General features: G+C 60.5%; 1 protein-coding gene across 1 annotated transcript in view; it reads left to right on the top strand.

The window, feature by feature from the left end:
- DNAH2 (dynein axonemal heavy chain 2) overlaps positions 1-22,631 on the top strand; it is a 77,290-nt gene that overhangs the window by 31,516 nt on the left and 23,143 nt on the right. The window contains exons 21-59 of the mRNA XM_032839816.1: positions 91-247; positions 554-728; positions 1,108-1,271; positions 2,111-2,272; positions 2,372-2,475; positions 3,541-3,697; positions 3,831-3,913; positions 4,026-4,206; positions 4,558-4,696; positions 6,080-6,297; positions 6,561-6,662; positions 6,985-7,110; positions 7,402-7,512; positions 7,764-7,952; positions 8,260-8,363; positions 8,470-8,659; positions 9,179-9,359; positions 9,806-9,933; positions 10,205-10,357; positions 10,651-10,776; positions 11,515-11,733; positions 11,913-12,030; positions 12,193-12,329; positions 12,808-12,945; positions 13,026-13,184; positions 15,872-16,024; positions 16,142-16,233; positions 16,487-16,685; positions 16,772-16,996; positions 17,735-17,839; positions 18,548-18,736; positions 18,885-18,970; positions 19,113-19,243; positions 19,339-19,488; positions 19,757-19,924; positions 20,164-20,324; positions 20,468-20,607; positions 21,665-21,797; positions 21,899-22,038. Of these exons, the coding sequence (XP_032695707.1) occupies positions 91-247; positions 554-728; positions 1,108-1,271; positions 2,111-2,272; positions 2,372-2,475; positions 3,541-3,697; positions 3,831-3,913; positions 4,026-4,206; positions 4,558-4,696; positions 6,080-6,297; positions 6,561-6,662; positions 6,985-7,110; positions 7,402-7,512; positions 7,764-7,952; positions 8,260-8,363; positions 8,470-8,659; positions 9,179-9,359; positions 9,806-9,933; positions 10,205-10,357; positions 10,651-10,776; positions 11,515-11,733; positions 11,913-12,030; positions 12,193-12,329; positions 12,808-12,945; positions 13,026-13,184; positions 15,872-16,024; positions 16,142-16,233; positions 16,487-16,685; positions 16,772-16,996; positions 17,735-17,839; positions 18,548-18,736; positions 18,885-18,970; positions 19,113-19,243; positions 19,339-19,488; positions 19,757-19,924; positions 20,164-20,324; positions 20,468-20,607; positions 21,665-21,797; positions 21,899-22,038 (5,793 nt within the window). The remainder of the gene's footprint in view (positions 1-90; positions 248-553; positions 729-1,107; positions 1,272-2,110; positions 2,273-2,371; positions 2,476-3,540; positions 3,698-3,830; positions 3,914-4,025; positions 4,207-4,557; positions 4,697-6,079; positions 6,298-6,560; positions 6,663-6,984; positions 7,111-7,401; positions 7,513-7,763; positions 7,953-8,259; positions 8,364-8,469; positions 8,660-9,178; positions 9,360-9,805; positions 9,934-10,204; positions 10,358-10,650; positions 10,777-11,514; positions 11,734-11,912; positions 12,031-12,192; positions 12,330-12,807; positions 12,946-13,025; positions 13,185-15,871; positions 16,025-16,141; positions 16,234-16,486; positions 16,686-16,771; positions 16,997-17,734; positions 17,840-18,547; positions 18,737-18,884; positions 18,971-19,112; positions 19,244-19,338; positions 19,489-19,756; positions 19,925-20,163; positions 20,325-20,467; positions 20,608-21,664; positions 21,798-21,898; positions 22,039-22,631) is intronic.

Below are 22,631 nucleotides of genomic sequence, written 5' to 3' on the forward strand. Positions count from 1 at the left end.
TATGGGCTCCCCCGGCGGTGGGGCGGGGGCAGGAGGGCGGCCCGGGGTCCTGCCCGCTCGCCCACCGGCCCACTCTCCCCCTGCCCTCAGAATCAGCCGCCCTCCCCAGACGCTGGAGGAGCTGGGGGTCAGTTTGCAACTCATGGAGACCCTGCAGCACGACCTGCCCAACCTGGAGACCCAGATCCCCCCCATACACGAGCAGTTCACCATTCTGGAGAAGTACGAGGTGCCGGTTCAGGAAAACGTGAGTTCCCGCAGCGGGCCGTCCCCAGGTTCCAGCCCGTGGCAGCAGTGGCTTGCGGAGGAGGCTGACCCCGACGTCGTAGGCCCTAGGCCGCCTGGAGGGATGGCAGGGGAGTGAGCTGGGCCGAAGGCACGAGATCCCAAGGCCTTGGAGAGCCAGAGAACTCAGCTGATAGTTTGGGTCGGGTTCTGGATTTCTGGTAGGCGCTAAGGCTGCCGTCCATAGGGTCAGAAATGAGGTCCTAAGAGCATGGCGGGGGCCGGACCTCCTGCTCGTGGGTCACCGTGCCCTCCTGGATATCCTCAGGTCCTGGAGATGCTGGACAGTCTCAATGGGGAGTGGGTCGTCTTCCAACAAATCCTGTTGGACAGTGAGCAAATGCTGAAGAAACACAAGGAGAAATTCAAGACAGGCCTCATCCACTCGGCAGACGACTTCAAGAAGAAAGCACATAACTTCCTGGAAGACTTTGAATCCAAAGGTAGCCGCTCCTGAGCTCTCCCGCTGGACCTCTGCTCTGACCCAGGGTCTCAAAGCCTTGGTCCCCGGGAGGCGGGGACAAGGATGAGCGGGGAAGGATGCTGCTCGGGGATGGGGACGGAGGCCTGGCGCTTCTGGCCGCACTGCCCAGCTCAGGGCGTTTCTAGTTTTCTTTCTTCCCCATGACCCGCACGGTTCGGATTCTCACGCCAGGGGTAGGAGTTTTCACTAAAGCGAACCATCATCCTTGCCGCGCATTCCCTCGTTTCCCTTCCCGACCCTGCCGGGTGGGGAGAGAAGGGAGATCTGCCCCCAAGGGGGTAGGAGAGCCATGACGGTCCTTCCCGGGGACGAAGGCCTTCACCTGGGACTTGCCGCAGGCCCCTTCACCAGTAACGTGGGGCACCAGGCAGCCCTGGAGCAGATCGCCCACATGCGGGCCGTGCTGAACGCCATGCGGGAAGAGGAAAACAGTCTCCGCTCCAACCTGGGCATCTTCAAGATCGAGCAGCCGGCCTCCAAGGACCTGCAGAACCTGGAGAAGGTGGGGTGCTGGGCCAGTGCCTCGCGCTGGGCAGGGGTGGGGGCCGCGGGGAGGGGCCTGGGGCCCGAGGGCCAGGCCGGGAAGATGGGAACGCCAGGACCTTTAAAAAAAAATGGAGGTAAAATCCAGGTAACAACATAACCAATTTAAAGCAAGCGGCATCCCGTACATTCACGATTCACAACGGAGTCAACCTCTCTGGCTCCAGAAGCCTTCCACGGCCGGGACGGAAGCCTGCGCCCTCTCCCCTCAGCCCCCGTCGACCTCTTGGCCATCTTCTGTCTATGGATTTGCCCGTCCCGTGCACTCCCTACCGATGGCTTTAAGTGTCTGACTTGGTGGCTCGGAAGGACATTTCCCAGGCTCTAGTGCGTGTTGGTGGTTCGAACCTTGCTCCGGCCGGGGCGCTGCCGTGTGTGCACGGCGGGCTGGTTCCCACCTTCCAGCAATCTCACTGCTGGCACCGTGTGTGCACCTGACACGCTTGAGCCCTGCTCCTGGCCCCGGGGTGCGGGTGGGGGAGTGGCGGCAGCTCTCCCATGAGCGTGTGTGGGGCCACCAGGCTCCCTTCCCCTGTGGCCCCCACATCCTCCTGGGCGCCCCCCCATGCCTTTTCTGGGCCTGGCGGTCCTGCTGGGTGTGAAGTGGCGCCTTTGCTTTGTGTGTCCCTTGGGGCTAAAGATGGCGAGGATCTTGGCGCGGCTCTTAAGGCCAGAGAGTGGAGAAGGAGCGTGAGCCGGGAGGCAGCCCTCCCCTGTGGGGCCTGGCCCGAGTCCTGGCAGGGAGCAGGAGGGGGCGGGGGCCTCACTCACCGCTTCTTCCTGCTCTTGGCCCGGAAGGAGCTGGAGGCCCTGCAGCAGGTGTGGGAGATCACCCGGGACTGGGAGGAGAGCTGGAGCCAGTGGAAGACGGGCCGCTTCCTGATGCTGCAGACGGAGGCCATGGAGGCCATGGCACATGGGCTGTTCCGCCGGCTCACCAGGCTGGCCAAGGAGTACAAGGTGCGCGGGGCCGGCGGGGGCAGCAAGGCAAGCCTGCCGAGGAAGGGGGCGGCGCGGGGACGCTGGGAGCGGCTGCTGACGCTGCCCGGGTCTGCCCAGGACCGCAACTGGGAAGTCATCGAGAGCACGCGCGCCAAAATCGAGCAGTTCAAGAGGACGATGCCGCTCATCTCGGACCTGCGCAACCCGGCCCTGAGGCAGAGGTGAGGCTGCTGCGTGCTCCTCGGGGCTGGCCTCTGGGCCCTGGCCGCCTGGGCCTCGCGCTGTCCCCTCCCCACTTCCACCCACAAACACGCGTCCCGGGGAAGCCGCACTCTGTTCTGTCACCGCTCAGCTTGGTGTCTTCTGTCTACAAAAGGATTTATTCTCTTTTTAAAAACAGATTTTATTTATTTTATGTTTGGGGGGGCAGAGGGAGAGGGGGAGAGAATGTCAAGCAGACTCTGCCCTGAGCTCGGAGACTGACACGGGGCTTGATCTCAGGACCCTGAGATCACGATCTGAGCCCCAAACCAAGAGTCGGACACTTAACTGACTGAGCCACCCCGGACGCCCCAAAAGGTTTTATTCTGATTTCACCAAAAGTATCCCCTTCTTCCTTCCTGGTCTGTGATTCTGGGCTTCGCCTAAGAAGACCCCCCCGCCCCGAGTTCAACCAGCCTTCTCTCCGTACTTCCCTCTAATACTCTGTAATTTTCTTCTGCAAGTTTACTCTCTTGATACGCGTGGACTCTGCCACGTGGTTGGAGAGGAGGCCTTCGAGGCTGTGGAGGAAGCGATGCGCTCTTCTCTAAATGGTGTAATGGTCATGCATTCAGAAGGAAGGGATTTCACTTCTTCCGCGTTGCGTCCCGGACAGGGTTTCCGGCAGGTTTGCCCTCACGTGTCCCGTGGCTGAGTGTCACCTGACCACTTCACCCGCTTCTGTTGTCTGACCCCCTCGGGTTCAGGGGACCTGGGGCTCCTCTCTGATCATGGGCGTGTGAGTTGGATGAGCTCTGTGGGCCCGGCGCTGGTCCCGTGCGCAATCTGTCCTCCGTAGACCTGCAGCGGTCGGTCTGAACCCCCTCTCCAGAGTCAGTCCCTCCCTCTGAACTCCCCGCAGTGCCGGGGGGGGGGGTGCATCTTAGGGCCTATTTAATGGATAATATTGATACACATACGGACTCACCCTGTCCCAGTTGGGGAGAGGAAGCCTGCTCGTCGACGAAACACCAGTGCACCCTGGTGTCTGGCCTCGTGGTCTGACCTTCTGTCCCTGGCTGCAGGCACTGGGATCAGGTCAGGGACGAGATCCAACGGGAATTTGATCAGGAATCTGAGAGCTTCACCTTGGAGCAGATTGTGGACCTCGGGATGGACCAGCACGTGGAGAAAATCGGGGAGATCTCTGCGTCAGCGACCAAAGAGCTGGCCATAGAGTTGGTGCGTCAGAGTCCCCTCCTGCCCTCTCCTCCACGCCCCGGCTAGCTTTTCAGCATCCCATGCCCCTCCCCGAATTCTGGTCCCTTTGGGGACTGAATACTGGATGGTTCTGTCCCCTGGTCTCTCTCCACAGGCTTTACAGAACATTGCCAAGACTTGGAACGTGATCCAGCTGGACATTGTTCCCTATAAGGACAAGGGCCATCACCGACTCCGGTAAAGATGGCTTCGGGGCACGGGGGGCGGTGGGCTGCGCGCCCTGGGCTGCAGGCCCTCCTGAGGTCTGGCAGACGGGGATGGACTGGAATTTTGATGCTTTCCACCCCAGAGGCACAGAGGAGATATTCCAGGCCCTGGAAGATAACCAGGTGGCTTTGTCTACCATGAAGGCGTCCCGTTTTGTCAAGGCCTTTGAGAAGGAAGTGGACCACTGGGAGCGCAGCCTCTCCCTCATCCTGGAGGTCGTGGAGATGGTGCTGACAGTGCAGCGCCAGTGGATGTACCTAGAGGTCAGGACCCACACTGGCTCCTTTCTTGGCACACGACCTACATCTCGGTCCTCTTCTCAGCCGCGTTTTCCCACCTCTCAAGTCCTCCTTCCTTTGGGCCCCGAGCGTAATAGTGATGACCCGTCCCGGTCACTTCCCTCCTTGAAAGTCCTGTTTTCCTTCCGTTTCTCTTCTCAGACCTGGGGGTCTGGCCTCCCGACCCCAACTTTCCTTCCAGAACGTGGGCATTTCGCCCTTTGGTTCTGATGCTCCTTCTCTTGCCCTCGGCTGCCGTTCCTGGTCTGGGAGTGGGGAGCAGAGCGTGGGGCACACGTGAGAAACAGCCTCTCGCCCCACTTCTTGGCCCCCCAGAACATCTTCATCGGAGAGGACATCCGTAAGCAGCTGCCCAATGAGTCAGCCCTGTTTGACCAGGTCAACAGCAGCTGGAAGTCCATCATGGACCAGATGAGCAGGGACAGCAACGCTCTGCAGAGCACGCACCGCCCAGGTCTGTTGGCTCCGTGCGCTCTCGTCCCGATGGGGGCTCAGTGGGCGTGGAGTGCGCGAGGTCATAGCCCTGGGCTTCATTTATCAAAGGGCCATTGCGCCTGCCCTCCCGCCATCACCATCGCCTCTTCTGAGCGTGAACAGTTTAGTGAACGAAACCCCACAAATCCACAAATATTCGGGAGGAGTAGAGGGTAGTAGGCTGGGGTGAGGGGGTGGGACGGAGACGTACACGGAGAAAGCCTGGTTGGCAGTGGGGGATTCCGGTAAAGAATCAGGAAGTGAGGTCTGGCGCTGGGCGCCGGGAGGGGGATCCTGAGGAGAAGAGCTGTGTCTGGGGGCCATGCGGCCGACTTCTTTGTTTTGTCTTGGGCCAACTAAAGGTTCCTCATTTTCCCAAGAACTTTGGGGTATGTGCTAAAAAGACATTTTAATTATTCTGATAAAATGTGTCGGAAGGTATGCAAAGTTGAGGGACAGCATGCGTTTGTTGATCATTGGCAAAATTACATTTTGGAACACATTCTAAGCAAAGCCATCAAAATGCACACCCATTTGGGGAACACAGAAACCAAATCCGTCTTGCCCACGGCTACTGGGTCAGCACCCAGAGGCATGGCGGCCCGCGGACTCTGTCCTTGAGGACGCAAGGATCGCGTCAGATTCCAGGGCGTCCAGACTCTCCTCAGAAGCTAGAAGTGGGGGAAACAGGGGACTAAACCAGCAAAACCAAGGCTGGGAGGACACTGAGATGATTGGGAACCTGTCACCGGGAAGCCACTGTACGCAGTACCTCGGGCGGTTCTGAGGCGGACGGCGCTAGCGTCGTAACCACAAGGAGGGGAGCGCTCAGCAAGCGTAGTGGACCTGCTGGTTCGTGGGTGAGCAGACTCTGCCTGGCCGTGGTCTGTCCCTCTGTCCAGTGCTTTTTTCCCTGCACCTCGGGGGACACCGGCACCCCCTGCCCGTGCTCGCAGCCCCCTTCCAATGTGTGCACGTGACCTGTGTTTACGTCTAAGAATTGCACATGTGGGGCGTGTGTGCACAGAGCCGTCTCTCCCTCCCAGAAGCTCTTGGGGTGGCTGGCAGAGCTGTAGGAATGGGACCGTCTAGGACCTAAGGGAGGTGAGACGTGGTCGTATTAGTGGAATCCCGTACGCCGAACGCATGTCATACAATACGCGCACCCGTGTGTGACGAGGCCTTGTGATGAACTAGGAAGAGACTAAGCGTGGTAGAGTGATTTTGGGACACTTCTCGGCTTCCAGCCACCAGTAGGGCAAGATGTACCCCGAGGTCCGTGAGCCGGCACTGCGGGCAGAGTCGCACGCTCAGAGGCGCTCCGGTGAAGTGTCCTCAAGTGTCCTTGGCTGTCCTCTCCCAGGCCTCCTGGACACGCTGACACAAATGAACATGGCTCTGGAGGACATTCAGAAGTCTCTGGACATGTACCTGGAAACTAAGCGCCACGTCTTCCCCCGCTTCTACTTCCTGTCCAACGATGACCTCCTGGAGATTCTGGGCCAGTCCCGCAACCCAGAGGCTGTGCAGCCGCACCTCAAAAAGTGCTTCGACAACGTCAAATTGCTGAGAATGCAGAAGGTCAGCTGAGCCAGCTGGGCTGGGATAAAGGGCGGGGGGAGGAACGGCAGTGTCAAGGGATTTGGGGGCCTTGGAGGGGACTGTGGCCTCCCAGCAGGAGGGGGGCATGAATGCTTCTGGATTATCTGGGATAGAACTGCTCAGAGTGGGTAATATTGGGGTCAGGGGAGAGTAGAGGAGACTCCCCTTGAAGAGCCCGGGGGCCTCTAGGTGGCTTGGAGGGGCGGGCGGGCCAGACCGCTCCCAGCTCCCTGTTTTTGCAGGTTGGGGGACCCGGCAGCAAGTGGGAAGCTGTGGGAATGTTCTCGGGTGACGGCGAGTACGTTGACTTCCTCCACCCTGTCCTTCTGGAGGGGCCTGTGGAGGTGAGTAGTGGTGAGGGACTAAGAGCCGAGCTCATTCTTCCCCTTGGAAAGTGTGCTTGGCTCTGTGAGGGGAGAGCACCTCCACGAAGGGACCCTCCTACCGTCGCTGAACCCCCACCCTGTCCCCTGACGCTGAAAAGCAGACTGTCTGCCCCCTCGCCTCCGTTTCCCTCTGGGACCCGAGCCAGCTGCCACCCAGCTCCAGCTCGTCCCCCGGGGCCCAAAGTCCCAGAGACCTACTCCCGAAGCCCCTGCCCTCTGGGGACGCTTGTCTCTGGCCCTGAGGCTCGGCCGTCCGGCCCTGTACCCTCCTCCCCCCCAGTCCTGGCTTGGTGATGTGGAGCGGACCATGAGGGTCACCCTGCGCGACCTGCTCCGGAACTGTCGCCTGGCCCTCAAGAAGTTTCTTAACAAGAGGGACAAGTGGGTGAAGGAGTGGGCTGGCCAGGTGAGCCGGGGTCAGAGGAGACGAGGGAGCGTGGAAGGGGTGGGAGGGAGCCGCAAAGGTCAGGACAGAATCGCGAGTGTCGCCAGACGCAGGTCTCTTGCCCCTGTTCTGGGCGAAGGCCTTGCTGCTTTGCAGACTGGACACTTAGCTCCTGCCCGTAGGCCCGAGCCCCCCCTGCAGGGCAGAGCGAGCCTGCTGAGAGGGCCCTGGCGCCCGGGGCTGGGAAGAGGCTGGGCCTTGGGGGCTGGGCTGAGAGCGAGGCCCGAGGATACGGCCTCTGCGTGGGCCTAGGTGGTGATCACGGCCAGTCAGATCCAGTGGACAGCCGACGTCACCAAGTGCCTGCTGACGGCAAAGGAGCGAGGAGACAAGAAAATCCTCAAGGTCGTGAAGAAGAAGCAGGTGGGGGGCCTCCAGGTGTGCGGCGGGCCTGGGGGGCCTTGCAGGGACACGCTGGGGTCCGGGTCAGGGCCACGGCGACGGTGTTTTGTGGCGGAAGTCCTGCGAGGCAAATCCGGGGGGCCTGGAAGGGCTGGGGGTCCGGAGTTGCAGGGGGCTGGGATGGGCCCGGGGCTGGAAGCCGGGTGAGGCGCGGTCGAGCTGTGCCGGCCTCGCCCCCGCCCTGCTCTTCCCTGACGCCCGCTGTCCCGCAGGTGTCTGTCCTGAACAAGTACTCGGAAGCCATCAGGGGGAGCCTGACCAAAATCATGCGGCTGAAAATCGTGGCGCTGGTGACCATAGAAGTCCACGCGCGGGACGTGCTGGAGAAGCTGTACAAGGCCGGCCTCATGGACGTCAGCTCCTTTGACTGGCTCAGTCAGCTGCGCTTCTACTGGGACAAGGTGCCCGGCCCACGCTGCCACCCAAGCCCTCCCGGCGCCGCGGTCCCTGGGCCTGGTTCTGCTCTCGGTCCTGTCCCGTCCCCCGAGGCAGGACAGCTCACCGCGGGGGCAGCTGATCGGGCCCAGGAAGGCCGCAGGCATTTGTGCAGCCCGAACACCACCTTCCACGTGGGCTGTAGGCCCTTCCCTTCGCGGTCCGGACGGAACCCTGGTCTTGTAACTGCAGCCTCCCAGTCCCCCGCAACCCCCAACCCCCCAAGCTCCTCCTCCAAGCCCGTCTCTCCCTTCCTCTGCCCTGTTGCTCCAGGATCTGGACGACTGCTTGATCCGCCAGACCAACACACAGTTCCAGTACAGCTACGAGTACTTGGGGAACTCTGGCCGGCTGGTCATCACCCCGCTGACCGACAGGTGGCTGACGCGGTGACAGGGTGGTGGCCTGGGGAACAGCAGCTGCTGGGCCGGTTGGGGGGCGCACTCGCAGGAGTCCGACTGGGGTCCTGCCCTCGATCCTCAGGTGTTACATGACCCTGACCACGGCCCTGCACCTGCACCGGGGGGGCTCCCCCAAAGGCCCAGCGGGCACGGGGAAGACGGAGACCGTCAAGGACCTGGGCAAGGCCCTCGGCATATATGTCATCGTGGTCAACTGCTCTGAGGGCCTAGACTACAAGTCCATGGGCAGGATGTACTCAGGCCTGGCCCAGGTCTGTCCCCCTGCCCCGCCACCCCCTCCCGGTCCCGGAAGGTCAGCTGAACCCCAGTCCGGTCCCCAGCTTTGTGTAGTGTACAGCACTCCCTGCCCTCAGTGTTCACGACTGTGGAAACCCCTGCACCTCCCCGAGCTCCGCTCAAGTTCATTTTTGCTTGTTTGGAAACTTTGGAGATGACGTAAGGGCTCAACGAGGTCACACACGTGTACATACCCGTCCCAGGCGCAGGCCTCCGGGCTCACCAGTTCCCTCCCCAGGGTCTCTTCCCAGTGCGTGCTGGCTCTAGCCGTCCCCGAGGTTGTCCCTGAGGTTGTCCTGTCGGCTGGAAAGCTTTGGGCCAGGACTGCACCTGGGGTTCCCTGCCCCGCCAACCTGCCCAGACAGCACTTGAGCTCTGGAGACCGCCACACCTGCTGGGACAGTCAGGCAGGGCTGCCCACCCCAGCCCCTCGGGGCTCCCCGCTGAAGGGGACGGTGCTTCTCTGGCCCCTCAAAACTCTTCCCCCCCCACAGACTGGCGCCTGGGGCTGCTTTGACGAGTTTAACCGCATCAACATAGAGGTGCTGTCCGTGGTGGCCCAGCAGATCCTGTCCATCCTGTCCGCCCTGGCCGCCGGCCTCACCCGCTTCTACTTCGAGGGCTTTGAAATAAACCTGGTGTGGTCCTGTGGGATCTTCATCACCATGAACCCAGGTACGGGGATGGGCGTGTCCAGGGCAGCTCGCCGTCTGCCTGCTCCCCCTTCCAGGCCAGTGGGTTCAGCCCAAGGGGAGGGCGGTGAAAGACGGTGCCTAGAGAGGGAAGGACAAACACCCAGCTTTCTGGGAGAAGGGGAGGAGGTCTTGCCGTAACCCCTGTGTGTCTGTACATACCCCGTGTCCTTTGGGGTACTCCGCCATCTTCTCCAGCTGGGCCGGCCCCAGGTCCTGGTGTGTCCGCCATCCTGTGTGCAGGCACGGGGACTCTCGCCAGCACGCAGGGCCCAGGCTGTGTCATTACTGTTCCCCGGGAACGGCTGGGGGAAGGGTCTGTGGGGAGACCAGGAAAGGGTGAACCGGGGTTGGGGAAAATGGGGCTGCGAATGGGTAGGGGTCCTCGGGGACTGGTCTGGGTTCTACACGGATGGCGCTGTCTTGCAGGCTATGCCGGCCGCACAGAGCTTCCAGATAACCTGAAATCCATGTTCCGGCCCATCGCCATGGTGGTGCCCGATTCCACTCTCATCGCGGAGATCATCCTCTTCGGGGAGGGCTTTGGCAACTGCAAGGTATGTCGCCAATGCTCCGACGTCCCTTCCGGGATGAGTCCCCAGACAGAGGCATCTCCAAGGGAGGCAGGCTGCGGTCAGAAGGGTGTGAAGCCCCCCCTCCCCCGCCCCTGGGAGGTCCCCAATCTGCGGCAGCACCATTCCCAAAGTCTTCTGTTAGGACTGTCCCCAGAGCCCAGCCTGGCCTGCTGGAGGCCCGGGGCCCCGCTGCGTGCGTCTGTCGCTGTCCCCGCGTGAGGCTGCGGTTTCCTCCTCGGTTTTCCTTCCCCAGATTCTGGCCAAGAAGGTGTACACGCTGTACTCGCTGGCCGTGCAGCAGCTGTCCCGACAGGACCACTACGACTTCGGCCTGCGTGCCCTCACCTCCCTCCTGCGCTATGCGGGCAGGAAGCGTCGCATGCAGCTGGACCTGTCCGACGAAGAGGTAGATCGCGACACAGCCCTTGGGCCTGACCTCCAGGGTCCCTGGTCATACCGCCTGCACTGACGCTTTCCAGCTCCTCTCCCCAGACTGGGATCCCCACCCCGTAGCCCGTCCCTGCGTCGCCTGTCCCCTGCGTCGCCTGTCCACTGCGTCGCCTGTCCCCTGCGTCGCCTCGCTTGGCCGTCTGCACTGTTCTTGCCCCCTGCCGCTCAACCCTTTGGACAGGAAGGGGGGCCGAGTGGGTGCCCAGGGCCCCCCTCCTCAGGCCAGAGACCCCCTCGTTTCCTGGCCAGGTTTTGCTGCTCTCAATGCGAGACATGAACATCGCCAAGCTCACCTCTGTCGACGTGCCGCTCTTCAATGCCATCGTGCAAGACCTGTTCCCCAACGTTGAGCTGCCCACCATCGACTACGGCAAGGTGCTCACCCTCGCCCCTCCCGCCGACCTCACCTGTGTGCTTGTGGACCTGGCACTCGGCTTTTGGGCCTCGTCCTGCCGTCCATGAGCTGTGACTGTTTGCGGGTCCGCTGCCCTCTCTGGGCCTCCTTGTCCACGGAACGACCTAGACCTATTCAAACACTCCACTCTCTGGCCGTAATCCCACCACCCCCGGCGCAGCTAGCCTCTGCCTCTCTGGTGCCCTCAGAGCCCTTCCTGCCTTTTTTATACCCACTGGCCCCTGCTGCCGTGTCAGAGCAGTGGCATAGGAAGGGTGGGCAGGAAGATTCTAGGAAGTTCCAGAAATTCTAGAAAATTCTACAAGAATTTTCTTCTCTGGGGGAGTGGTGGTTCAGTTACCCGGAATTATCCTTCTCCCTTGAAACCTGTAAAACATTAGCTAAAAATATGTCTTTGCAAATACATCGCTAGAGAGAAAAGGAGAATTCTTGGGCCCGTGGGGGGAGGGGCGAAAGCAGGGAGATCACAGGATAGCCTGCCGAGGAAAGCGCCCTCATCGCGCCCACTTAGCAGATGAGGACGCTGAGGCCCAGAGCAGTCCCTGCCTCAGGGTCCCTGGCTGGCTGACCCCAGAGCCCAGCCTCGCAGCTCTGCAGCAGCCAGCGGGCTCCTGAGTGAGCGATGGCCAGAGTTGGGGGGCCCTGGGTGCCACGGCGGCGGGGCTTACAGGCCTCCCGCCGTCTGTTGCCCGTCTCAGCTGCGGGACACCATTGAGCAGGAGATCCGCGACATGGGCCTGCAGAGCACACCATTCACACTCACCAAGGTCATCCAGCTGTACGAGACCAAGAACTCGCGCCACTCCACCATGATCGTGGGCTGCACAGGCAGCGGCAAGACCACCTCGTGGCGTATCCTCCAGGCCTCCCTGTCCTCGCTGTGCCGCGCTGGAGAGCCCAACTTCAACATGGTCAGGGTGCGGACCGGGGACGGGGACACGCCTGCCAGAGACCGCAGCGCAGGCGGGCAGTGCTGGCCAGGAGGGTGGGGCTCGGCCCAAGGGGACCGGGGAGAGACCGGAGACCGAGAGCAAGTCCGGACATCTTGGATCGGGGCTGACCTGGGTATAAGCCGAGATCTCTGTGTCCCTTTTAGGAGTTCCCCTTGAACCCGAAGGCGTTGTCCCTGGGGGAGCTGTACGGGGAGTATGACCTCAACACGAACGAGTGGACAGACGGCATCCTGTCCAGCGTCATGCGGACGGCATGTGCAGGTGCCGCGTCACAGGGAGGGAACCCCAGCAGTCCGGGGGCGGAAAGACCCCACTTGGGAGGAAAATGCCGGGCCGGAGTGTGCTCGCCTCTCTGAGAAGCTGAGGATGAGGGGTGGTCCGGGGAGAAGGTTCTAGCTTCCTGACCGTCCTCCTCCTACCAAGACGAGAAGCCGGATGAGAAGTGGATCCTTTTCGACGGCCCTGTGGACACGCTGTGGATCGAGAGCATGAACTCGGTCATGGACGACAACAAAGTCCTGACCCTCATCAACGGGGAGCGCATCGCGATGCCTGAGCAGGTGCGACCCTGCAGGGAGGGGCAGGGAGGGGGCCGGGGCACCCCAGACGAGGAGCTCCAGTGGGAGAGGTGAGGAGGAGGGTGCCGGATTCAGGGAGGCCTGTGTCCCAGGGAAGAAGGCCAGGTAAACTGTGGGTGTGGGGAGGAACCGTGGGAAGGGAAGCCCTGTGCACAGGAGTCAGCCCTCCCGCGCCTCCCTGGCTTCTTTCCCCCTCCGCCCGGCCCGGATTCATGGGCTGCGACGCCCTCCTTTCTCATCCACTCAGTGAGAGCCAGAGGGGGGTTTTCCGGAAGCTTCATCTCGAATAAGCCCTAAATTTTTTGTAAAAAAGCAAGTCCTTTGTAGAACTTCGTCTTGGCACGTCGTGACACGCTCAGTGCTCGGATAGAGGCACTTGGGGGACATGGGGGGCTGCGTGTTTCTCCCCGTGGAGGCTGGGTGGTGGGAAAGACAGAGCCCTGACCGAGTGTCTCCCCAGGTGTCCCTTCTGTTCGAAGTGGAGAACTTGGCCGTGGCGTCTCCCGCCACCGTGTCCCGCTGCGGGATGGTCTACACCGACTACGCCGACCTGGGCTGGAAGCCCTACGTGCAGTCCTGGCTGGAGAAGAGGCCAAAGGTACGGGGTGGACGGGGAAGTAGCCGCGGGGCCCTGGGGCGGGCGGAGCGCAGAGGCAGAGCCTGTTGTCCGGACTCCAGGCGGAGATAGAGCCACTACAGCGCATGTTCGAGAAGTTCATTAGCAAGATGCTGGCCTTTAAGAAGGACTACTGCGCCGAGCTGGTGGCCGTCCCAGAGTACAGCGGCATCATCTCTCTCTGCAAGCTCTACTCGGCCCTGGCCACGCCGGAGAACGGGGTGAGGGCGGCCGTGGGGTGCGGGGGCGGGAGAGGCTGCGGCCTCGCGGGAACAGCCCGAGCCCAGCCATGTGTCTGAGACCCGGTTTGAACCCGGGTGTGAGTGTAGCAGGGACCCTGAGGGGAGGTCTCACGGACCACGGAGCCGTGCGGGCCTGTGTCCACGTGAGGTGGGATGCCAGACTCAGGACTCCCGGTCGCTTACAGCACACAGCGAAGCCTCGCTCTCATTTCCTACTGTTGTTTGGGACCTGAGAGTGGTTCATTTGGTTCCTCGTTTCTCCATCCTTTAGAAAAATATCTACTAAATTTTGGTATATGGGAGGGTTTGGGATACCATTTCTGCTGGAAGGAGCTCCCCGTCTAATCTGATGACCGGGTTTTGGAAATTTTCAGGTTGAGCCTTCGGCTCAGGTCATGATCCTGGGGTCCTGGGATCAAGTCCCGTGTCATCAGGCTCTCTGCTCTTCTCCCTCTGTCCCCATCCCTCTGCTTGTGGGCACGCACTCTCAAGTAAATAAATAAATAAAATCTTTTAAAAAATTTTAAGAAAAAAGGAAATTTGCAGATTGATTGGTACTTAAGAAAAATGTTGTTCAGTTTAGAATTGTGGAGTGAGGACCAGACATGCATATTTTTCTGTTGAGATTAAACCTCTGCCCCGCAATGGTTCCTAGTGTTTTTGAAGACATTGCTAGATAACCGAACCATTCATAGGCAGTTACAGGACGATGACGGTCTCTAACAGTGTGTGTCGCTCCTGGCGGAGCCAATGCACGTGGAAACTCTGCAAATGAACTTGCAAGGTCACGCGTGGGATGAAGACAGTCCTATAGCCTCAGTGCACGGGTGTTGAGGAGGCAGGCAGGGGGCAGAGCCTGGAGGGGACGGGGGTGGGGGGAAGTGTGCAGCGCCTGGGGCGAGCTGGAAGGACAGACTAAGGCCTCTGCGTTGAATACGGTAGAGAGTCAAGTCTCAGCACTGTTTCCCACCTGCGTCTTGTGATGGGGGACTGTGCTGACCCCAAGTCCGATATCCTGGACCAGACGGCATCCTGTGTGCCGTGTTATCTGTGATTCTCAGCATCTTAATTCAGAGCCTCCCTGCTCCCGGTCTGTGGCTGTTTCGTGAGGCAGGTGAGAGATGGGGTGAGCGCTGCTGAGTTAGCTGCCTGTGGGCCACTGTCGCCGAGACAGCCCCATGTGCTGCACACACCCCGCTGAAGGCACCTGCCACAAGCCCTCGGAGGGGTAGTTGAGACCAGGAGCCTGGACATGCTGTTTCCGGGGGCGCCCGGCTGGCTCAGTCGGCGGAGCGTGTGACTCTTGATCTCGGGTCATGAGTTCAGGCCCCACGTTGGGCGTGCAGCTTGCTTAATACATATACATCCTGTTTACCATGAACTCGGTACACTGTAAAATCTCATTATTATTTTTTAATTTCATGTTTAATTACACAAGTAATAGTTGAATCTAATTCCCCTTTTTAAAAAAAAAACCATTTTATTTATTTATTAGAGAGAGAGAGAGCGCGCGTGCGCACAAGAGTGGGGTGAAGGGCAGAGGGAGAAGCAGGCTCCCCGCCGAGCAGGGAGCCCAAAGTGGGACTCAAGTCTGGGGACTCTGGGATCATGACCTGAGCTGAAGGCAGACGCTTCGCCAGCTGAACCCCCGCCAGGTGCCCCCATCACAGACCTTTTAAATACGTATTTGCCTGCGAGCCCAGACGTCGCCATAGAAAATGTATTTAAAACCCATATTCTGGGGGCGCCTGGGGGGCTCAGTCTATCGTCATCTGTCTTCAGCTCAGGTCATGATCCTGGGGTCCTGGGTTCGAGCCCCGCATCGGGCTCCCTGCTCAGTGGGAAGCCTGCTTCTCTCTCTCCCACTCCCCCGGCCTGTGTCCCCTCTCTCAGTGTCTCTCTCTCTGTTATGAGTAAATGAAAACCTTAAAAAAAAATGGTACCCTGTTATGTACCACATTCGCAATATGCTTACTAAACAGTGGTATGGTTTTGAGTTCTGTGTCTCTGCGTGTAGATTAATTTCATTGCTTTTTTTAAAACCTTGGATACTATCCCACTGTGGAACACGACATATTATCTTTCCGTCCCTCTATCGGTGGACATGTGGGTCTTCTCCGATTTTTTGCGCTTACAGAGAAGTCACCGTGAGTGCCCCTGGACCGGTCTCTGTGAGCGCCCTTGGCCCTTGCTCAGGGTCCATGTGGTGTGGCTGCGTCACTTCTGTGGCATCTTCCTCTTCTTCTTTTCTAAGATTTTATTTATTTATTTATTTACTTATTTGAGAGGGAGTGCAAGTAGGGGGGGCGGAGAGAGAGGGAGAGACTCCCCACTGAGCGCAGAGCCTGACGCGGGGCTCCATCTCAGGACTCTGATGACCTGAGCCGAAATCAAGAGTTGGACGCTTCACCGACAGAACCCCCTGGGTGCCCCAATGCCGTGTCTTTATAATGTAGCGGAGACGAGACTCGGGGCAATGGCCGAGCTGTAGAAGTTTCGGGTGTAACTCCCTGTTTTAGATATACAGTCATCTACAGCAACACGGTTTCCCGAACGGAGCCAGGGAGGGAGGCGAGCTCCAAGCTTTTGTGGCCATCTGCCAGAATCGCCCCCCCGCCCCGTCCATCTCCTGTAGGACGAGGCTACTTCCCTTATCGTCCGTCCAGGTGAACCCGGCGGACAGTGAAAACTATGTCTCCATGGTGGAGATGACCTTTGTGTTCAGCATGATCTGGTCCGTGTGCGCGTCTGTGGACGAGGAGGGACGCAAGAGAATTGACAGCTACGTCCGGGAGATTGAGGGCTCCTTTCCCAATAAGGTGGGGACCCTCGGACCCGCCGGCTCGGCCGTCCTCCCCCTGGGGGCCTGTGAGCACTAGCGCCTGTGGGGGGAGTGGACGCCAGCTTTGGCAGCCTCACACGCCTTCCCTCCTTAGGACACAGTGTACGAGTACTTCGTGGACCCCAAGATGCGGAACTGGGCATCGTTTGAGGACAAGCTCCCGAAGAGCTGGCGCTACCCTCCCAAGTGAGAGTGGGGCCTGGGGCGGGGCTTGCTAGGAGGGGGCCAGAGGCAGGTAAGCCGTGGGGTGGGGGGTTGCAGACAACGGTGCCTCTGGAATGAGGGAGTGCGATCTGGAGGGCCCGGGAAAAGGGCCCTAAGGAGGAGGCAGGATGCCCCATCTCCAGGCCCCTCAGGGGGATGTGTGAGGGAGGCAGGGGGAAGCCGGGTTGAGAAGGAGCAGCCCAGGCCCTTGGCCAAGGCTCCCTTTCCTCCCCAGCTGCCCCTTCTATAAGATCATGGTGCCCACCGTCGACACCGTTCGCTACAACTACCTGGTGAGCGCCCTGGTGGCCAGGCAGAACCCCGTCCTGCTGGTGGGTCCCGTGGGGACCGGGAAGACGTCCATTGCCCAGAGCGTCCTGCAGTCTCTGCCCTCCAGCCAGTGGTCAGTGCTGATTGTCAACATGTCTGCACAGGTGCGCCGCGGGGCCCAGGGCTCCGCCCCTCCGGCCCTGGGTCTCTCCCGGCGAGGCCCCGAGTTCATGCTGTGTCCCTTCACCAGACCACGTCCAACAACGTGCAGAGCATCATCGAAAGCCGGGTAGAGAAGCGAACCAAGGGTGTTTACGTCCCGTTTGGGGGCAAGAGCATGATCACCTTTATGGACGACCTGAACATGCCCGCGAAGGACATGTTTGGGTCCCAGCCCCCGCTGGAGCTGATCCGCCTTTGGATCGACTACGGCTTCTGGTACGACCGCACCAAGCAGACCATCAAGTACATCCGAGTAAGCCTCCCGAGAAGCCGCTCCCTGCCCTGGAGGTTCAGCTCCTACTCCCCGGGGACCCCGGGAAAGAGCCCCGGCGTCCTGTGCTCCTCTGCACCCACACAGCCCGTGCCGGCATTGTTGTGCCTCTGGCCCGTGCTCCCCGCTGCGCTCTGTCCGCAGCTCTCGTGCCAGCCCTGCCGCTTCCTGGAGTGGCCTGTGTGCCCAGGGTCCCTGACTCCCGTCCCATCTCCCTGCGTCCCCCCAGCATCTCCCTCCAGGCGGGCTCTGCGCCCAGGGGATTCTGAGCGTCTTGGTGGTTTCTTTCTCCCAAATGGACGGGCGGCAGCCCTCCCATCCTCGCTGTGGGGGTGCCCGTCCACCCGGCCCCCAGAAACTCGACCAACAGTGCGTTCTTCTGTTTCTGGGAAAGAGAACAGATGTGCACACACACATACACACACATGCAGAAGGAAAAGAAGAGTCTAGAAAACATTCTTGCACTGACCTGTATTTTCTGGTTTTGGTACACGGATCATGATGAAATGAAAACAAACATGTCCCTTTGCTGATTCTCAAGGAAACGGCTCCGATCCCTTCCTTCTGTTCTACCTTCCTTGTATCTTTAATTCCATTTGTTCTTTCTCTTTCTCATTCTGTCCTGGGCCCTCTCCCCCTCCCCACTCCCTCCGCTCCACTCCTGTACCCTGTCTCGTCCCTCTCCCACCTGTCCCAGCCCGCCCTGTCTCTGCTCCCCAGGACATGTTCCTGATGGCCGCCATGGGCCCCCCCGGGGGCGGACGGACCGCCATCTCCCCCAGACTCCAGGGTCGCTTCAACATCATCAACATGACCTTTCCCACAGTGAGGGCACAATGGGGCCGGCAGGGTGGTGGGGGGGTTGCTGTAAGGGGCAAAACCGACCTCGTCCCAGAGAACTGAGCGGGCACATCGAGGAGGGCTGGGGGAGCCCCTGAGCAGAGGTGTGTGCGGGGGCTGTCATGTAGGGCAGGGGCCGCTATTGTGGGAGCCCTAGCTTCTGAGTGCCAAGGGCAGCAGGAGGCAAGTATAGCTGGGGCTTTTGGAATGAGACATGCGGCGGGGGGCAGAGAGCTCAGGAGGCCGGCATAGACGAAAGGAAGGTGGATCCTGCAGCTGAGAGCCGAGAGCAGCGCCCGGATTCGGGGAGCTGAGTGGGGCCCACAGAGGTGCCCCCAGAGCCTCAGTAATCAAGATAAAGCACAGCTGAATGCAATCTTAAAGCAGCTAATGCCAAAAATAGAGGGCATGCGAACACCCCAGTTTTACGTAAATGCACGCGATGGGCGCGTGCAGAGCGGTGGCCCAGCCCCAGGCGGGGGCGCGGGCAGCAGGCCCACAGCCCTGTGTGAGCTGTTGGTGTGCGTTCGTCATGCATATCCGCTGGTTTTTGAATATCGCACGAACACCTTATTGCTCTCGACTTTGGGAGGGTTTTGGTTCCCCCCTAAAGCCAGCTGCCTCCCTGGGGTCCCCGGGGGCGGGCGGGCGGGCCAGGAGCCCACGAAGGCAAGCGTCAGGGCCTGTCCCCAGGAGTCGCAGATCACCCGAATATTCGGCACCATGATCAACCAGAAGCTGCAGGACTTTGAGGAGGAGGTGAAGGCCATCGGCAACGTGGTGACCGAAGCCACCTTGGATGTGTACAACACGGTGGTGCAGCGCTTCCTGCCCACGCCCGCCAAGATCCACTACCTGTTCAACCTCCGGGACATCTCCAAGGTGAGCAGCCTTCCCCTCCCACGGGGCCCTCGAAGACCAGCCTCCCCAGCTTCCCGCTGCAGCCTGGAGGGGGGGGTTCCCGCCCCTCCCGCCAGCCACGCCCCTCCTGCCGGCCACGCCCCTCCTGCTGGCCACGCCCCTCCCGCAGGTGTTCCAAGGCATGCTCAGGGCCAACAAGGACTTCCACGACACCAAGTCCAGCATCACGCGGCTCTGGATCCACGAGTGTTTCAGGTGAGATGCCTGTGCCCCGCTCGAGGCCGGACAGACGCCCCCGTCAGACGCCAGTCGCGGTCCTTCTGGGCCTGGCACCCAGCCCCTGCCGCGGGGCCCTGTGCCCTGCACTCCTGGGGCTTAGCCCCCTCCCTCCCGACAGAGTCTTCTCGGACCGGCTGGTGGATGCGGCAGACATGGAGGCCTTTGTTGGCATCATCAGCGACAAGCTCGGCTCCTTCTTCGACCTCACATTTCACAATCTGTGCCCCACCAAGCGCTCTCCCATCTTTGGTGAGTGGGCACTGCGGCCGCTGTGGGTGTGGGAGGGGGCCTGGGAGGAGGGCCGGGCTGGCCCCGGAGGTCTGAGCCCTGCTCCCCCGGCCCAGGGGACTTCATGAGGGAGCCCAAGGTGTACGAGGACCTGACGGACCTGGCGGCCCTGAAGGCGGCCATGGAGGTGGCGCTTCGCGAGTACAGTCTGTCCCCCGCCGTGGTGCCCATGCAGCTGGTGCTCTTCCGAGAGGCCATCGAGCACAGTGAGCACCCCCTCCCGTCCTGCCGGCACCCCAGCGGCGGGCTGTTCCCGAGCACAGGCACGTCTGGGAAGGAGCCTTCCTCTCAGGCCCCACAGGGCTTGTCCAACCCAGAGGCAGCTGCTCGAGGTGCCCCAGGCCCCAGCCTCTCCCCCACTTCTCCGTCCAGGTCCTTCAGTTTCAGGCAGCCCATCTCCAGCTTAGGGCCCCGGGGTCCCCCCTCGCCCCCCGCCGTGGCTCTGCGGCCTCACTGCCGGGTTCCCCTCCGCAGTTGCGCGGATCGTGCGTGTCATCGGACAGCCTCGGGGCAACATGCTCTTGGTGGGCATCGGGGGTAGTGGGCGCCAGAGTCTGGCCCGCCTGGCCTCCTCCATCTGCGAGTACATCACCTTCCAGATCGAGGTCACCAAGCATTATCGCAAGCAGGAGTTCCGAGAAGGTGCAGCCGATGGAACCCCGGGTGGGCTGGGGGCTGGCGTGAAAGGTCAGGTGCCCGCCTTCCTGTGGAGGCAAGAGTAGGGGTGGTAGAGGCGGGCGCTGAGCCTGCCAGGCCTGGTGGACAGCAGGCGGCGTGGTGTGCGGGTTGCAGGCCAGGGGACACAGGAAGGGGAACAAGGGACGGGATGGCGTGTCTGACACCCACCTGTGCCCTCTGCCTCCTCCCCTCCTCCGGTCCAGATATCAAGCGCTTGTACCGCCAGGCGGGAGTGGAGCTCAAGCCCACGTCCTTCCTTTTCGTGGACACCCAGATCGCCGACGAGTCCTTCCTGGAGGACATCAACAACATCCTGAGCTCAGGGGAGGTCCCCAATCTCTACAAGGCTGATGAATTCGAAGAGGTGTGAGCCCCTCCCCCGCCCTCCACCAGTGACCACCCCTCTGACCACCCCTCCCTCTCATCTTTGCCACAGGGGCCCTGCCCCCTGGGGCTCTGCCCTCCAACCGCAGCCCTGCGAGCCCAGCTGATGTGGCTTCTGTGCAGATCCAGACACTCATCGTGGAGCAGGCCAAGGCAGAGCAGGTGTCCCCGTCCTCTGACAGCCTCTTCACCTACCTCATCGAGCGCGTGCGCGACAACCTGCACATCATTCTCTGCCTCAGCCCTGTGGGCGACCCCTTCAGGTGACCCCTGTGACAGCCTCTCCCCCAGCCCCCACCCTTCTCCGGTCCCCCTGCCTCCTGGGAGCGAGTCTCCTCAACAGCCCCAGCTCTTTCCACCCCCCCCACCCCTGCCCCGTGGGCCACTCCTTTCCCTAGACCTCGCCTTCTGTCCCCAGTGCTGCTGCTGACAGAGGAGGCGTACCTTCCCTTTCGGTAGGACTAGAGTGTCCTGTTGTCGCTTTGTGTTTCGTTTTTAAATTTTTAGTTGTCATTCTACAAAAACAAAATAACATCAAAATTTACCGTCATAACCATTTTGCAAGTGTCCTCCTCACGTGGTTAAGCATATTCACATTGTCGTGCGACAGATTTCTAGAACTTCCTCATCTTGCGAAATTGAAACTCTATGCCCACTGGATAATTCCCCACTTCCTCCGCCCCCCCAACCCCTGGCAACCACCAGCCCCCTCGTGTTTCCGCGAGCTATTCGCTCTCGGGTCTGTGGTACGTGGTGTGTTTACCGCGCACTGGGCACTGCACTGCACATGTCACCTCGAGTCCAGTGACAGCTCGGGTTTGTGTCCCTGTTAGTCCCATTTTATTTTATTTTTTTTAAGGTTTTATGTATTCACTTTTTAGAGAGAGAGAGCAAGAGAGAGCGAGTGGGGGGAGAGACAGAGGGAGAGAGAATCTGAAGCAGACTCCCCACTGAGCGCAAACCCTGAGGCAGGGCTCGAACCCACGACCCCAAGATCATGACCTGAGCCGCAATCAAGGGCTGGACGCTCCACCGACTGAGACCCCGGGGCATCCCCATGTTACTCCCATTTTAGGGATGAGGAAACTGATGACGGGAGGGTTAGCGCACCTGCCTGAGATCCACAGCTAGAACAAGAACCCGTTCCTATGTTCTACACTGAGCTGGCCCTGAAGGAAGCAGGGTCAAGACAGGGACACACAGGAGCATGGGGATGGGACACTTAGGTTCCAGGAAAGCAGACGGACCTTGTGGAGGCCGGGAATGGAGGCCACCTGCCTCCATAAAGGGGCTTGACTGCCTCTCAAAACCCCTCCCCAGGAACTGGATCCGCCAGTACCCGGCCTTAGTGAACTGCACGACCATCAACTGGTTCTCAGAGTGGCCCCGAGAGGCCCTGCTGGAGGTGGCTGAGAAGTACCTCGTGGGAGTGGACCTGGGGACGCAGGAGAATGTGAGCGCCCCCCACCCCGGCACCCAGCCCCAGGCCCCCTCCTGCGCCCCTGCTCCACCTGCCCTCACTCCGCATCTTCCGTCCTTTCCCACGGGCCTCAGATCCACAGGAAGGTGGCCAAGATCTTCGTCACCATGCACTGGTCAGTGGCACGGTACTCCCAGAAGATGCTGCTCGAGCTGCGGAGACACAACTACGTCACCCCCACCAACTACTTAGAGCTCGTGTCTGGGTACAAGAGGTGTGCAGAGGCATGGAGGGCAGGGAGGCCCGGGGAGCTCGGTGACATGATGGGATGGGACATATCCGGAGCCAGCCCAGGAGGCCAAGGAGCCAGGCGCCCCGGGGGAAGAGGCCAAGATGTTGGGGTCTCATTCCGCCCCGCTGAGGGGCGGTGAGAGAGAGCCAAGGTTCACATCTCAGAGCCTTCGGGCCGGGACTCCTCTCTACACCCTCTCTGCTCTGTCTTTGTTTTCCACGATGCCGTTTCTTTCTCCAAGTGCAATACAACGGTGATGGTACCGTATATGCCCGCGAGGCAGGTACCAGTCCTCTCCTCTCCAACCTCTCCTTGACTTTGCACCATCTTGAGAATCAGACATTCCTTTAAGTTGTATCGAGTGCCTCTTTACGTGCGCAACGTAATACCAATTTGCTTCGAAAGACCTAAAACAAATGTAAAAAAAAAAACAACCCACAAAACCCACCTCATTGACCGGATTCTGTGTTGTGATCAAGGCGAGGAAAAAGCCATTTGTCATAAGAATGATCACCTGTACCTACTCATCCACTTCATGTATTTTCCGAGCATCTACTATGTGCTGTGTACTATTC

The sequence above is a fragment of the Lontra canadensis genome, unplaced genomic scaffold (assembly GCF_010015895.1).
Source record: "Lontra canadensis isolate GAN:19392208 unplaced genomic scaffold, GSC_riverotter_1.0 scaffold110, whole genome shotgun sequence".
Taxonomy (NCBI): domain Eukaryota; kingdom Metazoa; phylum Chordata; class Mammalia; order Carnivora; family Mustelidae; genus Lontra; species Lontra canadensis.